The sequence below is a fragment of the Cyprinus carpio genome, chromosome A12 (genome assembly GCF_018340385.1).
Source record: "Cyprinus carpio isolate SPL01 chromosome A12, ASM1834038v1, whole genome shotgun sequence".
In the NCBI taxonomy this organism is placed as follows: domain Eukaryota; kingdom Metazoa; phylum Chordata; class Actinopteri; order Cypriniformes; family Cyprinidae; genus Cyprinus; species Cyprinus carpio.
In genome coordinates this window covers 566,482-580,853 of record NC_056583.1, presented here as the reverse complement: position 1 = coordinate 580,853, position 14,372 = coordinate 566,482, and the positions used below count along the sequence as shown (strand labels likewise).

The 14,372-nt window shown below is 35.9% G+C and overlaps 1 protein-coding gene across 1 annotated transcript in view; it reads right to left on the bottom strand.

The window, feature by feature from the left end:
• Positions 1-2,555: 2,555 nt before the first annotated feature.
• LOC109083546 (ATP-binding cassette sub-family C member 3-like) overlaps positions 2,556-14,372 on the bottom strand; it is an 18,853-nt gene continuing 7,036 nt past the window's right edge. The window contains exons 7-14 of the mRNA XM_042767069.1: positions 9,103-9,302; positions 8,885-9,011; positions 8,066-8,167; positions 7,736-7,882; positions 6,516-6,674; positions 5,112-5,278; positions 4,384-4,578; positions 2,556-3,002 (exon numbers count right to left, since the gene is read on the bottom strand). Coding sequence (XP_042623003.1) covers positions 2,894-3,002; positions 4,384-4,578; positions 5,112-5,278; positions 6,516-6,674; positions 7,736-7,882; positions 8,066-8,167; positions 8,885-9,011; positions 9,103-9,302 — 1,206 coding nt within the window. The 3' untranslated portion in view covers positions 2,556-2,893. The remainder of the gene's footprint in view (positions 3,003-4,383; positions 4,579-5,111; positions 5,279-6,515; positions 6,675-7,735; positions 7,883-8,065; positions 8,168-8,884; positions 9,012-9,102; positions 9,303-14,372) is intronic.

Genomic DNA, 14,372 nt, shown 5'->3' with positions numbered 1-14,372 from the left:
TGATGGAGGATCTCAACAGGGTCTACATTATGGACACTCTGGAGCAGTTTTAGCAAGCCGACACTAACCGGGGCCTCTCGGTGCCACTACCCTTTTGAGGTGAGAACACAGGAGGATACCGGCTCTACACGAAGGCTATAGAATCTAGCGAAGCCACAGCTCTACAAATATCTGTCAGCGAGGTGACATGAGCCAGCGCCCCTCTGCCGGCCTCCGTAATAGAGGGTCAATTCACGGGGTCATGGTATGCAGCAATAGCTGCAACCTGGACTTTGAGGGTGGAGGGTGACAGCCTTCACTCCAGCCTTTGCTGCAGAAAGGAAAGCACGACCGCAATCGGGCGTCTTTGACACCACTCGAGGAACAGGTTCCACTTCAAGGCATAAGCGTGTCTCGTAGATGATGCTCTTGCCGAAGTGATGGTATTCACTACCTTCTGGGGTAGGTCACCTAGAACCTCTGCATCCCGTCCAGGGAATAGACATGGAGTTTCCAAAAGGTCTGGACGCGGGTGCCAAACAGTGCCCCGTCTCTAAGTCAGTAGATCCCTCCTCAGAGGAATGGGTCAAGGAGCGGCTGTCGTGAGAAGCACGAGTTTGGGGAACCAGGTCCGAGTGGGCCAATATGGCCCCACTATCAAGACTTGCTCCTCGTCCTCCCGGACTTTGCACAGTGTCTGTGCGAGAAGGCACACAGGGGGAAACGCATATTTGCGTAGGCCCCGCGGCCAGCTGTGTGCCAGTGCATCCATGCAACTGGCAGTAAGGGGTCTCTGGAGAAGCAAACAGGTCTACCTGAGCGGCTCCGAACTGCCTCCAAATCAGCTGGACCATCAGGGGATGAAGTCGCCATTCTCCCGGAAGCATTGTTCGAGACAGCTCGTCGGCTGCACGGTTGAGCAGGCCCGGAGTGAGAACAGCACAAAGTGACCTCAGAACCTTCCAACTCCAAAGGAGGAGGTGGCGGGCGAGTTGTGACATGTGACGGGAGTGCGCAACGGTCGCTGTGTTGTCCATTCGGACCAGCACGTGCTTGCCTTGTAAGCGACCTTTGAGACGGTTCAAGGCAAGCTGCACTGCTAACAACTCTAGGCAATCGATGTGCCCATGCACCTGCGGGCCCGTCAAAATCGCTGAGACTGCATGCCCATTGTAGGTGGCCCCCCAGCCGGTGGTGGAGGCATCCGTGTGAACCACAGCATGTCTGAAGATCTGCTCTAGGGGCACACCTACCCGGAGGAACACAAGATCTGACCACGGGGTGAGGGTTTGGTGACAGGCTGGTGTAACTTGGACCAGGTGAGTGCCGCGCTTCCATGCCCACCTCAGGACTCGCCCATAAAGTGTTCCTGTGGCTCAGTGGTAGAGCATTGCTTTAGCAGCGCAAAAGGTTGTGGGTTCGATTCCCAGGGAACACACATACTGATAAAAAATAAATAAATAAATAAATGTATAGCCTGAATGCACTGTAAGTTGCTTTGGATAAAAGTCCATACTGAGAAAAGAGATCCTCTGCGTTGGGGAGAGTTAGCTCTTTTCCCAGTTGACCCGAAAGCCCACCAGGCTGAGGTGCCGGAGCACCAGGTCCTTGTGCTCACACAACTGATCCCGAGACTGTGCTAGTATAAGCTAATCATCTAGATAGCTGAGGATTTGAACACCCTGCTCTCTGAGGGGAGCAAGAGCCACCTCCGTGACTTTCGTGAAGACACGGGGGGACAGGGACAGCCCGAAGGGCAGGACCTTGTACTGATATGCCTGTCGTTCGGTATAGGCACTGGCAGTTAGACCAGATGAATGTCTACAGGCCCGGGAAGGAAGCACCGGGTCTTCCTACCAGCAGGAGGCAGACTCAGGACACAATTGCGTCGCTACTGCCCGCTCCACTGGGGGTATCGCCGAATACCCCTTCGCTGCACTGCCGTCGAGGGCGGTGAGGGAGGGGGAGCCCACCGGCCGGTTTCTGGCAGTAAAAGGTGCATATATACAAAATATATATATATATATATATATATATATATATATATATATATATATATATATATATATATATCATAATTGTAATAAATGATAAAAGTAAAACTAATATCTATATTAATGTTTTATATATATATATATATATATATATATATATATATATATATATATATATATATATGGCGCAATATCCTGCTAAAATAATCTCTGATCACAAACTAGTGAAAAACAAAACAAGATACACATAGAAACAGTATTACTTTATTTAATAAATGCAACAAAATTAAATTATAATTTATAGCTGACTAGCATAAATGCATTTTTCTTTAAATTTCACTATTTTCATGCTGTATTGTTTATTAATTTATAGCTGTCAATATAAATGATAATATTAAAATTATTAAATAATATATAAATAAATAATAATAAATTCTAAATAGAAATACTGTACACTTAAAAACGTAGAAATTAAAATATAGAAAAAATATAAGTGGCACAATTTCCTGCTAAATATCATCTCACTGAAAATGAAGGATTATGAGTGCAATGAAAACACAAAACTTACGAAATACACATAGAAACAGTATTACTTTTTTTAATAAATGCAACAATACTCCAATTCTGGTAACAGAATTCAATTTTTTTTACAGATTTGGTTTACAAAAAGAATCACACATGTAACTGAGCAGAAATCTTCCCTATTGAACAACTTAAATAATACAGTACAAAAATAGACTGCTTCATCATAAAACAACTCAGTAACAGTGGCACTGTAGTCATAGAAAACAAAAATAATAGCAATAATGTAAAAACAACCAAAGATCCTGGGTGCAGCAGTAAAAACAGAGACACATTACATTCACTGGCGTTGTGTGTGTGACACTGTGTGAAGGCACTGCGGCTTACAGCGTATGGACTCACACCAGACCCGCGTCTTTAGCCATTCCATAAAAGATTCCTTTCTGAGCGAGCAGGTTAGCCGGTGTGTCGAACTCTGCGATCTTTCCCTTGTCCAAAACCAGCACTCTGTCACAAGAGAAAAGCACTGAATTCAACATGTGCACACACTCTGCCTTCATGGAAACAATGTAAGGGTGGGCGAAAAACCAGTGCACATGCCTTATGTGACACACTTAAGTGTCAAAATGGCCATCATTGTGAGTATACACAGGTGTTTATATATTGAGTGAATATAAACAGTTGAGAAAGATGCAAACACATGTGTATCAGTATATTAGATCCATGCATTCAGTCTTAAAGTGCATCATTAATGTCAATCAAAGCACAAAAGAACATCTCTTACTGCTCTTTACACCACTGAATAAAAAAAATGAAAAAAGGTAAATTGCCACTTTTTATCTCACAATTCCAACTTTTTTCTCTGCAATTCTGACTTTTTCTCAGAATTGTGAGATATTAAGTTGCAATTCTGACTTTATTGCTAGATTCAAGGAGTATTCAAAATGTAAATTTTTACTAAAAATCTGCAAAAAAGTAGAAAAAGTAGAGATTAAACATAAAATACTGTCATTCATTCATGTTGCAATTCTGAGAAATAAACTCCTTATTCTGAGAAAAACATCAAAATTGCATGAAGTCAGAATTGCAATAGATAAATGTATAATTATGAGAAATAAAGTCAGAATTTTGTGATATAAACTCTATTCTGAGAAATAAAGTCAGTATTGCAAGATATAAACTTATAATTCTGAGAAATAAAGTCAGAAATTTGTCATATACACTCTATTCTGAGAAATAAAGTCAGAATTGCAAGAAAAAAACTCTATTCTGAGAAATAAAGTCAGATTTGTGAGATATAAACTCAGAATTGGACTAAACTCGCAACTACTGCTGACTGTTTATTTGTCTTCAGTAAACTTGAGTTGATTTTTTTATTTTTATTTTTTACTTATGATAGTCTAATAAGTTTTTTTGTGAAATTGAAATTGATGACAAAAATTATGAATGGTATCAAAATTTTTGATTTCATAAAAACTTTACTTAAAGCAAAAATAACTATATCTTATATACGTTTGAGTCTAAGATCAAACATGAGTAAAAACCTTTAATCTCATAGGTTTTTTTGTTTTTTACAAAATAAGAATTAAGATTTTTCAAATCAGTTTTAATGCTCTTATCAAAACAACACAGTCAAATGTCAAAAATGACAAAAAGGAGTATACAAAATGTATAATTTAACTTAAACTCTGCAAAAAAAGTGGAAAAAGTAGAGATTTAATAATGGAAAAATAGACATAAAATAATGTGTTCAGAATCATTCATACTTGTGAAAAGGGCTGAGCTTTGGTCATCAAAAGCAAAAGTGCATCACATTTTGTGAGAAAGTGTGACCTGCTCCATCAAAACAGGCAGTATTTCTGGAATCAGAGTAAGAAACGAGAGGTACCTGGTGTAGTCCATGATGGTGTTGAGTCTGTGAGCGATGGTGAAAACGGTGCAGTCCTCGAACTGCGTGCGAATGGTGGACTGGATGAGATTGTCCGTCTCCAGATCGACCGCGGCTGTGGCTTCATCCAGGACCAGGATCCTGGTCTTCCTCAGTAAAGCTCGCGCCAAACACACCAGCTGCCTCTGACCCACACTGAACACACAGGATTCAGAACTCACTAGACATACATACAGTTCATACGCTCATAATGCAACACACTTACAGCCAAATATAGAGAACCAAAACATGCAAAAATGAAAGTTCCGATTTAAACAGCTGTAAATCTTGAATGTTTTGGAGCACAGACTTAAGCATCGGTCTCTTTTTAAAGAAGACACTTGGCAGATTATTACAAAAGTAAAACGTAAAAAAAATATAGAAGAAAAATACTATTTTGAAATTTTATATGAAATATATTTTCCAAAACATGTTTAACTCTAAAACTGCATGAAAATGAAAGCCATTAATCTAAACAAGTTGTGCTCCAAATTTGAAGTTGATATCACAAAAAAAAAAAAAAAAGAGAGATTTTGTTTGGGTGCAAGTAGCAAAGGTTTCTACTAGATGACATTTGCTGCCTATTTGCTTCCAATCCCATCAGTTTTGACCGCAAAGTGTTACTTACTGGAGACCATTTAACCTTTTTGTATCATGTCCATGATTTTTTTATGTATTTCTTACGGTACCTGAGGTTTTCTCCTCCTTCGGAGCACTCCAGCTCCAGTTTGGACGCCTGGTTGCTGACAAACTTCTTCAGATGAGAGAGTTCCAGCACTTTCCACACTTCTTCATCACTGTATTTCTCAAAGGGATCGAGGTTCATCCGCAGAGTCCCCGAGAACAGGACGGGCTCCTACAAACACACATCAGTCACACAAGACAATGTAAAACGTGTGTATTCAAAATAAACTTATATTCAGAGAAAAACGCCATTTATCTATCCTCAACTTTAATTCATGTGAATGCCAAAACTCAACGATAATTAGAATATATATGTTACAACATTAACATATATTTGATAAAAAATTTACTTTATTGAACAAAATATTTAACATGCTGTATTGTCTATTAATTTTCTAGCTGTCAGAGTTAAATATTAAGTTATTTATTAAATAATATATAAATTATAATAAACTATAAATTAAAATTAAGTAATATAAGTGGCACAATTTCCTGCTATTAATGCAAATTAATTAAAGAAAATGTAACAACATTAATATAAATGATTTAAAACAATATATTAAACTTTATTGAACACAATATTTTGTTTATGAATTTATAGCTGTCACAGTAAATAATAAGCTATTAAGTAATATATAAAATGTTATAATAAATTATATATTAAAATTAAATCTTATAAGAGTTTCCTGTTAATGCAAATTAATTACAAGGAAAATGTAACAACATTAATATATATTTGATTTAAAAAAAAATCAATATTTAACTTTATGAAACTCAATATTTAACTAATGCTGTATTGTTTATGAGATTTGAGATGTCACAGTTAAATAAGTTACTTATTGAATGAAACATAAAATTCTAATTTATTTATTAAAATTAAATTATATAAGCAGCACAATTTCCAGCTATTAATGAAAACGAATAAAAAAGAAAATATAACATTTATATATATATATACACATTAGATAGATAGATAGATAGATAGATAGATAGATAGATAGATAGATAGATAAAATTTGTTAATATTGCAAAAAACACCACCAACAAAAAAAAAAAAATGAATAAAAGTGCAAAACACACTGCAGCATTTTAGTAACTGTTAAAAGGTGAAATGAGGTTAAGAACAGGTTTTACTAGAGAAAACAAACAACGGGAAAAAAGTCCAATGTTAATAATCTGGATGCCATTACTTATAACAGGCTAATTAGCAGCGTTTAGTGAGCCTGAAGGTGCTTTGGCATCAAAATCACTATCAACTGCTTTATGGTTCTGAATGGGGAAATGAGCTTTTTCTGCTGACCCATCATGAGCACAACGCTAATACAGCAGTAAACGCCATTCCCAAGCTGTGCTTAAATTAAAACAGATGCTTTACCGCCAACAAAGCTGAAGAAACCCAAAAGCCCGACCTGAGGGATGATGGTGAGTTTGGAGCGGAGGTCGTGAAGGCCGATCTCAGAGATCTTCACCTCGTCGATCACGATCTCTCCATCCGCCGCCTCCAGCAGACGGAACAGACACAGAGTCATCGAGGACTTCCCAGCGCCCGTCCGTCCAACGATACCGATCTGCAGAGTCATAAACCATCATACAGAAACAAATGCAGAATCGCTGAATGTGATATATAGCATTTATTGGACTTCTTTTGGACTACTGAAAAATAACACCCATTCACTGCCATTATAAAGATGGGAAGAGCCAGGACGTTTTATAAATAATCGTTAGTGAGAGCCCTACTTTATTTGCATCAAGCGGTTAAATGCAACATCATTGTGTATGTGCTGCATGTAAGAAGAGCTGAATAATGCGCTTTCCCCGAAAACAAAACATGCTGCACAACTTTGTTTTGTCCAACAGTATTTACACGCAATCAAACAGCATTCGGGTTTCTGCAAACACTCAAAGATTTAGTATTTATCTTCAAACATTTGTTTGCACTTACACATTTTTCCATTTGTATGGAAGCTTGGTTACATCGTGGAATAAAAAACAAAACAGGTAATTGTGACTTTTTTATCTCACAATTCTGAGAAAAAGGTCAAAATTAATTATGGTATAAAATTTGCAAGAAACACATGCAATTCTGAGAAAAAGATCATAATTATGTGAGATATAAACTCAAAATTGCAAAATATAAACATGCAATTCTGATAAAAAAAAAAAGGCCTAATTAAGATATACATTCAGAATTCAAACTGGACTCCCTCCTAAGTTTATGCCTCACAATTCAGACTTTTCTTCTCAGAATTAAAAAAAAAAGTCCAAATTGTGACAAAAAAAAAAAAAAAAAAAAATTGACAATGCACCATTGTGTCTTTTTACATCACTTTTTACTGTATACTGAATGAAGTAACAGTCTTGGCTTCTAAAAGTCTATTTAACTGGACTTGATTTTAGTCTGTTTGCCTATTTAGGATTTATTACTTCTTATAAAAAAAAAATAAAAAAAAAATACTAGAAAAACTATTTCCGAAATGCACATTATTATTTTGTTGCACAGCCATACAGAACATTGATTCCTGTAATAGAGTTAGCTTTAGCTGAGAAGAGTATTTCTGCGCTTTAATGGAACTTGTGATCAGAAACGAATGCAGGTCGGTGAGAGCAGCGCTGTAATGATGCTCCTCACCTTCTCTCCTCCTTTGACCTCCAGCGAGATGTTCCTCAGCACCAGGTCCAGTCCCTCGCGGTACCTCACGCTGTAGTCTATGAACTCCACGTTCCCTTTCGGAGGCCAGTCTGGAGGAGGCTGTTTGTCCTTCACTATCCATGGAGCCTATGGATGATTTGAACGCTTTACATGTCAGTAAAGTTAACTCTTGCTGTCTGTTGCACAGTCTGCGCGTAGAATAAGTGAAGCAGATTTAATGCTGATATTCAAAAGAAGAAATAAAATCAGTTGTTTAATCCTCAGAAATTGACTAAATATTCTAGTATATGAATGATACTGCATGTGTACCTCGGTCGTTGTCTCTGAATACTCCTTCACTCTCTCCACTGCTACTATGTTGCTCTCGAGGTCAGAGGTCATCCTCACCATCCAGTTCAGGGACATAGTGACCTATTCAGCACAAAAAAAAAATTCTCATAATCTATTTTTCTAATACATGTGCATTGTACCTTGTGAACATTGTTGGCTCTGTGATGAACTGCTTATGTTCCTCTATCATAAGTCCCTTTGCTTAAATGCAAACTCTACCAGTCAAAAGTGTGTAATAATTAATGTTTCTTCAAATACATCTCTTCTGCTGACCGAGGCTGCATTTGTTTGTTTTTGTTTTATTCACATAGAACACAGCTGTTTTAAATCGTAATAACTAGTGCTGAAGTTAAATTTATACTGTGCCTAACATTTAATTCACTTAATATTTCTTGTTTTTTTAGCAATCATATCTTGAATTTTTTTGGGCATTTGTATTAATAGAGGAGACATTTTTTGACACAGTTCCCCAGTAAATTCCAACCGGGCACAGCGGTATCAAAGAAAATAAAATTAGAAATAAGTTACTGATTGCATTTAAAGCATGACGTTTTATATCCAATCACATTAATGATGTTAACAAATAAGCAATTTAGTGACAGAAGAGACTTCTTTCAGAAGCATCGGCAGTGCAAGCGTAAATATTTCTCTGCATGTTATTCCTGCATCAGAATACACAAAATCTGCTCCAGATGATATCTATCACTCAGCATTATGATTTGTGAAGTTCACCTTTTTTTCCACATCCTAAGAACACACGACCTGTGCTTATACAGCACGTAATGAGTGTGAGTTTACCTGCAGAGCGTAAGACACAGACAGACCGACCAATCCGGGGCTGAGCTTCTCCTTCCCAATCACAGCAAACAGAGCAGCAAACAGCACAATGCAATTGCCGATAAACTCGATGCGAACCCCCAACCACCTGTTTGCATCCAAACACAACACTGTTACGACTGAATGGTGCTTTAATCTGATTTTCAAGAGGACATTTCTCTGCATGCATCCAAACCTACCTGTTGGAAACGATACCAGGGTAGTAACTCTTTTGGTTCTCATCCACTTTCATATCGCTCAAGAGAACAAAGGCAGTGTTTCGGCCGTAGGCGCGGATCACACTAGTGCCTGTGATGGTCTCCGAAAAATGAGAATATATAGGAGACCTACTGACAGACTCCAGTCTCTTAAGCTGCCGAGACGTGGCTACATAAAATCTCTTCAGAGGAAATCAGGGAGAGAAATAAACAATCAGCTATCACAAGAACAGAGAACAGAAACTACATACAGTATATGACTGTTCAATATTCATACACATACAAATGAGTGAGGATTCGGAAAACACTTTCGCTTCATTCAAGATTCAGCTGAAGTTCTTGCTTTTTCTGGGCAAGTCTTTTCAATTAAAGCTTTAAAATTGCACTTTATTTCAATCAAGCACAATGACCTAATAATACAGGTTTGTCTGAACTCTATAGGAATGTTTGGTCAGTTTATTACTAACTATATCCATAATTAAATGATTTGTGATAAGAGAAAATGTCTAAAAGAAGAATGCAAGTTATTTTATGGTGGCCAAAATCTTCTGTGTAATCATTTTTGACCTGTCCTACAATGAAAAAATATTAAAGTTAACTCACCAAGGCTGCCTTTTTTTATTAAAAGTACTGTAAAAATTCTGAAATATTATTAGAATGTAAAACAGCTGTTTTCTATGTGAATATGTGTTAAACTGTAATTTATTTCTGTGATGTGCAGCTGTATTTTCAGCATCATTACTCCAGTCTTCAGTGTCACATGATCTTCAGAAATCATTCTAATATGATGATTTGCTGCTCAAGAAACATTTCTGATTATTATCAATGTTCAAAACACTTAATATTTCTGTGGAAACTGTGATACATTTTATTTTTCAGGATTCACAGATGAATAGAAAGTTCAGAAGAACAGCATTTATTTCAAATAGAATCTTTTTGTTGCACTTTTGATCAGTTCAGTGCATCCTTGATGAATAGTTTCCTTCAAAAACATTTTTTTTTTTTTATAAAGACAGCAGGATAGAAGTTGAAGCCTGAATACTGTTATCAAAAACTGTATGTGATTCCAGATAATGCAAACATTCCTTCATTCAGACAAACCACATCACGTTTGATTTTTGATTTACAATCTATTAGTGTAGTTTCTAGAATCCTCACTGTTTCAGAATTCATTATATGAACTACTCTCAACATTCAAATGTTTCAAAACAATGTTCACATTAAGGGATCAGATTTCAATGGAATCAAACGGCATCATAATGTTGTAGTGTTTGGTTTGGCTTCAGTTTGTATATGTACTGTATAATGAAATCAGTGAGAATTTAAAAAAATGCATTTGATTTTTTGGTTTCATGCAACAAGAGATTCGCTCAGTCATCGCACAGAAAATATAGAAAGCCAGTTTGTGCCATGCAAAGCCTAAGCAATACATAAAAGAGAGACTGTATGTAAAATCAAAAGACGATCGGGAGGGGTGCAAGACCAAGACACAATGTAATATACAATGAGAGATTGAAGGTTTAGTACCTAAAATATCTTGAGTATCAAAGAAGACTAGACCGCAACCACTGTTCAGACCTCATGAAAGCTATTTTTGTTACCACCGCAATGCTGTCATCCCCTTGTAATTAGAATCTGAACTGGTTAAACAGAATTTAAATCAACGATATCAGTAGCCTAAAGTTAAAAGAATAGTTCGGCCAAAAATTTACTTTTGCTGAAAATGTATGCCATCCAAAATGCAGATGAGTTTGTTTCTTTTATCAGGTTTGTAGAAATGTAGCATCAGTGTCTCAGCAATGGATGCTCTGCAGTGAATGGGTGCCGTCAGAATGAGAGTCCAAACAGCTGATAAAAACATCACAATAATCCACAAGTAATCCACAGCACTCCAGTCCATCAGTGAACATCTGGAGAAGACAAAAGATGAAACACATCCAGCATTAAGATGTTTTTAACTCAAATACATAGAGTCTATAATCCATAATAACACTTCCTGCAGTGAAAAAGTGCATCTCCTGTTGTCTCTCACATCAAAATCCAGACACATATTTGTTTAGAGCTGTTTAAACGCTGCTTGATCTGTGCAGATTTCTCTCCTGATTCACACCAGAACACTTTTTCACTGGAGGAAGTGTTATTATGGATTATAGACTCTATGTATTTGAGTTAAAAGCGTCTTAATGCTGGATGTGTTTCATCTTTTGTCTTCTCCAGATGTTCACTGATGGACTGGAGTGCTGTGGATTACTTGTGGATTATTGTGATGTTTTTTATCAGCTGTTTGGACTCTCATTCTGACGGCACCCATTCACTGCAGAGCATCCATTGCTGAGACACTGATGCAGTGCTACATTTCTACAAATCTGATTAAGAAACAAACTCATCCTGAACTCGGATGAACTGAGGATGAGAACGTTTTAGTGTTTGGCTGAACTATTTCTTTAACAGCGGGACATTACTCGTGGACTCTTACTGTGCCTCACACCCCCAGTTCTTTCATTAAAATAACTACATGCCAGGTACAAGCTAGAAGCCCTGTCTGTTACAGTATGTGTGCTAGCATTAGTACTGACAGCTGCACTGTTAGTGTCAGAGGAGCGTACAGTATGAATGTGATGAAATGATGAGATACAGCACAGCAAAACAACCATGTTCAGTAGAAGACAAACGAATTAACTTCTACTCCTGCAAAGCTAACTCTACAGTAAAAGACTGTTCTTCACCCACCTTCAATACTTTTCAAAAGTAACTGATCATTCTCATATTATGATTAATAATATGCAATATGAAGTTTTGCACAAAGTGCTGCTGTTGCTACAGAAAATATACTGTTTACTATATTCCAAAATACTAAGAAATTCATATACATGTTTTATAATAATAATAATTATTATACATTATTGCCGTAATTTGTTCAATTATATAATAATAATATTAATAATAATTATTATTACTACTACTACTGCTTTTAGCATTGATTATATTAATCATACTATTAAAAATAACAATGATAATGTATTGCAATATTTTATTAAATAATATAATAATAGTAATTAGTAGCAGTAGCAGCAGCAGCATTATATCTTTTAATAAATTATTACAATAATAATACAACTAATAATAATAATAATTTAGTAAACGATACAGTAATAATTAATATAAGTAGTAGTATCAATATTAAATAATTAAATAAATTGCTGCTAAAATGTATTATTACTATTATTGTTGTTGTTAATATTAATAATAAAAATTTATTGCAATAGCATAGTTATTTATATAACAATATTTTTTATTTAAATAATTACATTTTAATCATAATAATAATATTTAGTAATATTATCATTATTATTATTAGTAGTAGTAGTAGTAATAATAGTATATTATTTAACAAATTATTGTAATAATTAATTATTTTTAAATAATAATAATAATAATAATAAATGATTGCAGTAAATTATATAATAGTAATAAGACCATAATAATAATTATCATCATTATTATTATTAGTAGTAGCAGCAGCAGTATATAATTTGACAATTATTACAATAATTTATTATTATTATTGTCATTAATATTCTTAATAATAGCAACAATATATCTTATGAAATTATACAATAATAATAATAAAAGAAAACACTTTTGACTCAAATTACTATACTGTTAATATAATTTACAATAATAAATAAATCTAAAGCACAAGTATTTGTGGTATACTGTACGTTTCTAGTAAGCTCTACATTGTCAGAAACTCAAGAAGGTGATTGGGTAAAGAACAGCCACGACTAACCAATCAGCAGCTAGCAGCTAGAACACAACAACACGCATCAGCATGCTGTATTAATGAGTTAGCAGACTTATTCCTGTTTACCTGGACGCAGCAATAGAGCAGCATTAACGGCACTGTGACTACGAGGAACTCAGGGGTGAGGGCAGAGCATGCGATCAGCACATTCACTGTGGACCAGAAAGTGCGCATCCAGATATCAATACTGTCTGGAATGACAGAGTCTATCGTGTCCACGTCTTTGCTGAAGCGGTTCAAGATTCGCCCCGAGGGGGTGGCCTCGAAAAAGGCCTGCGGGGCCCTCAGAACGGCGTGGAGCATGTGGAGGTGCGTGGCGCGGGCCGCTTTCAGCATACTGTACACCCGCCACAGTACACAGGTGAGCAGAACCAGCGCACCTGTAGAAGGGCAGCACACGGTCAGTCTCCGCTGCTTCAGACACACACAGCACTGACAGAGACACACTACTCTACTGTACGTCCTCATCTAGGAGAGAAACAGACTCGTGTGGAGGTCAGAAAACGGGTTTCTCTGCTGTCTGCCTGCGCTTGTGAGAAATCCAGCTTTGAAAAGAATATAACGTTCACATTTTATATCAAATAAATAAATAAATAATGAAATTATATTTTGTAGCTTACTGTAGGTGTTCAAAAGTTTGGGGTTGGTAAGAAAAGATTTGAATTATTTTTATTTAATAAGGATGCATTAAATTGATCAAAAGTGACAGTTAAGACATTTATAATGTTTCATAAGATTTCTGTTTCAAATCAATGCTTTCTATTTCTCAAATAATCCTGAAAAATAAAATATAGCACCATTTCCACAAAAATATTGTGCAGCACAACTGTTTTCAACATTGATAATAATCAGAAATGTTTCTTGAGCAGCAAATCATCATATCAGAATGATTTCTGAAGATCATGTGACTCTGAAGACTGGAGTAATGATGCTGAAAATACAGCTGTGCATCACAGAAATAAATTACAGTTTAGCAGAGATTCACACAGAAAACAGCTGTTTTACATTATAATAATATTTAACAATTTTACTGTATTTTAGATCAAATAAATACAGTCCTGGTGAGCAGAAAGGACTTCTTTCAGAAACATTGAAAAATCTTGCTGAACCCAAACTTTTGAACAGTAGTGTAGTTTTATCTGCTAAGACTTTTATATGAAATGTTTGATGTTTGAGTTAATTGATAGATAGATAGATAGATAGATAGATAGATAGATAGATAGATAGATAGATAGATAGATAGATAGATAGATAGATAGATAGATAGATAGATAGATCTTAGTTACACTATTGGCAGATTTTTATTTTATTATTACTATTATTATTATTACTATTATTATTAGTATTATTTACTTGTCTTAAACTATGAAAACCACAATGCAATTTTGCTTCTCAAGTAAATGAATCTTGTTTTAAGAATGTTTAGATATTCACTGGAAAACAAGAC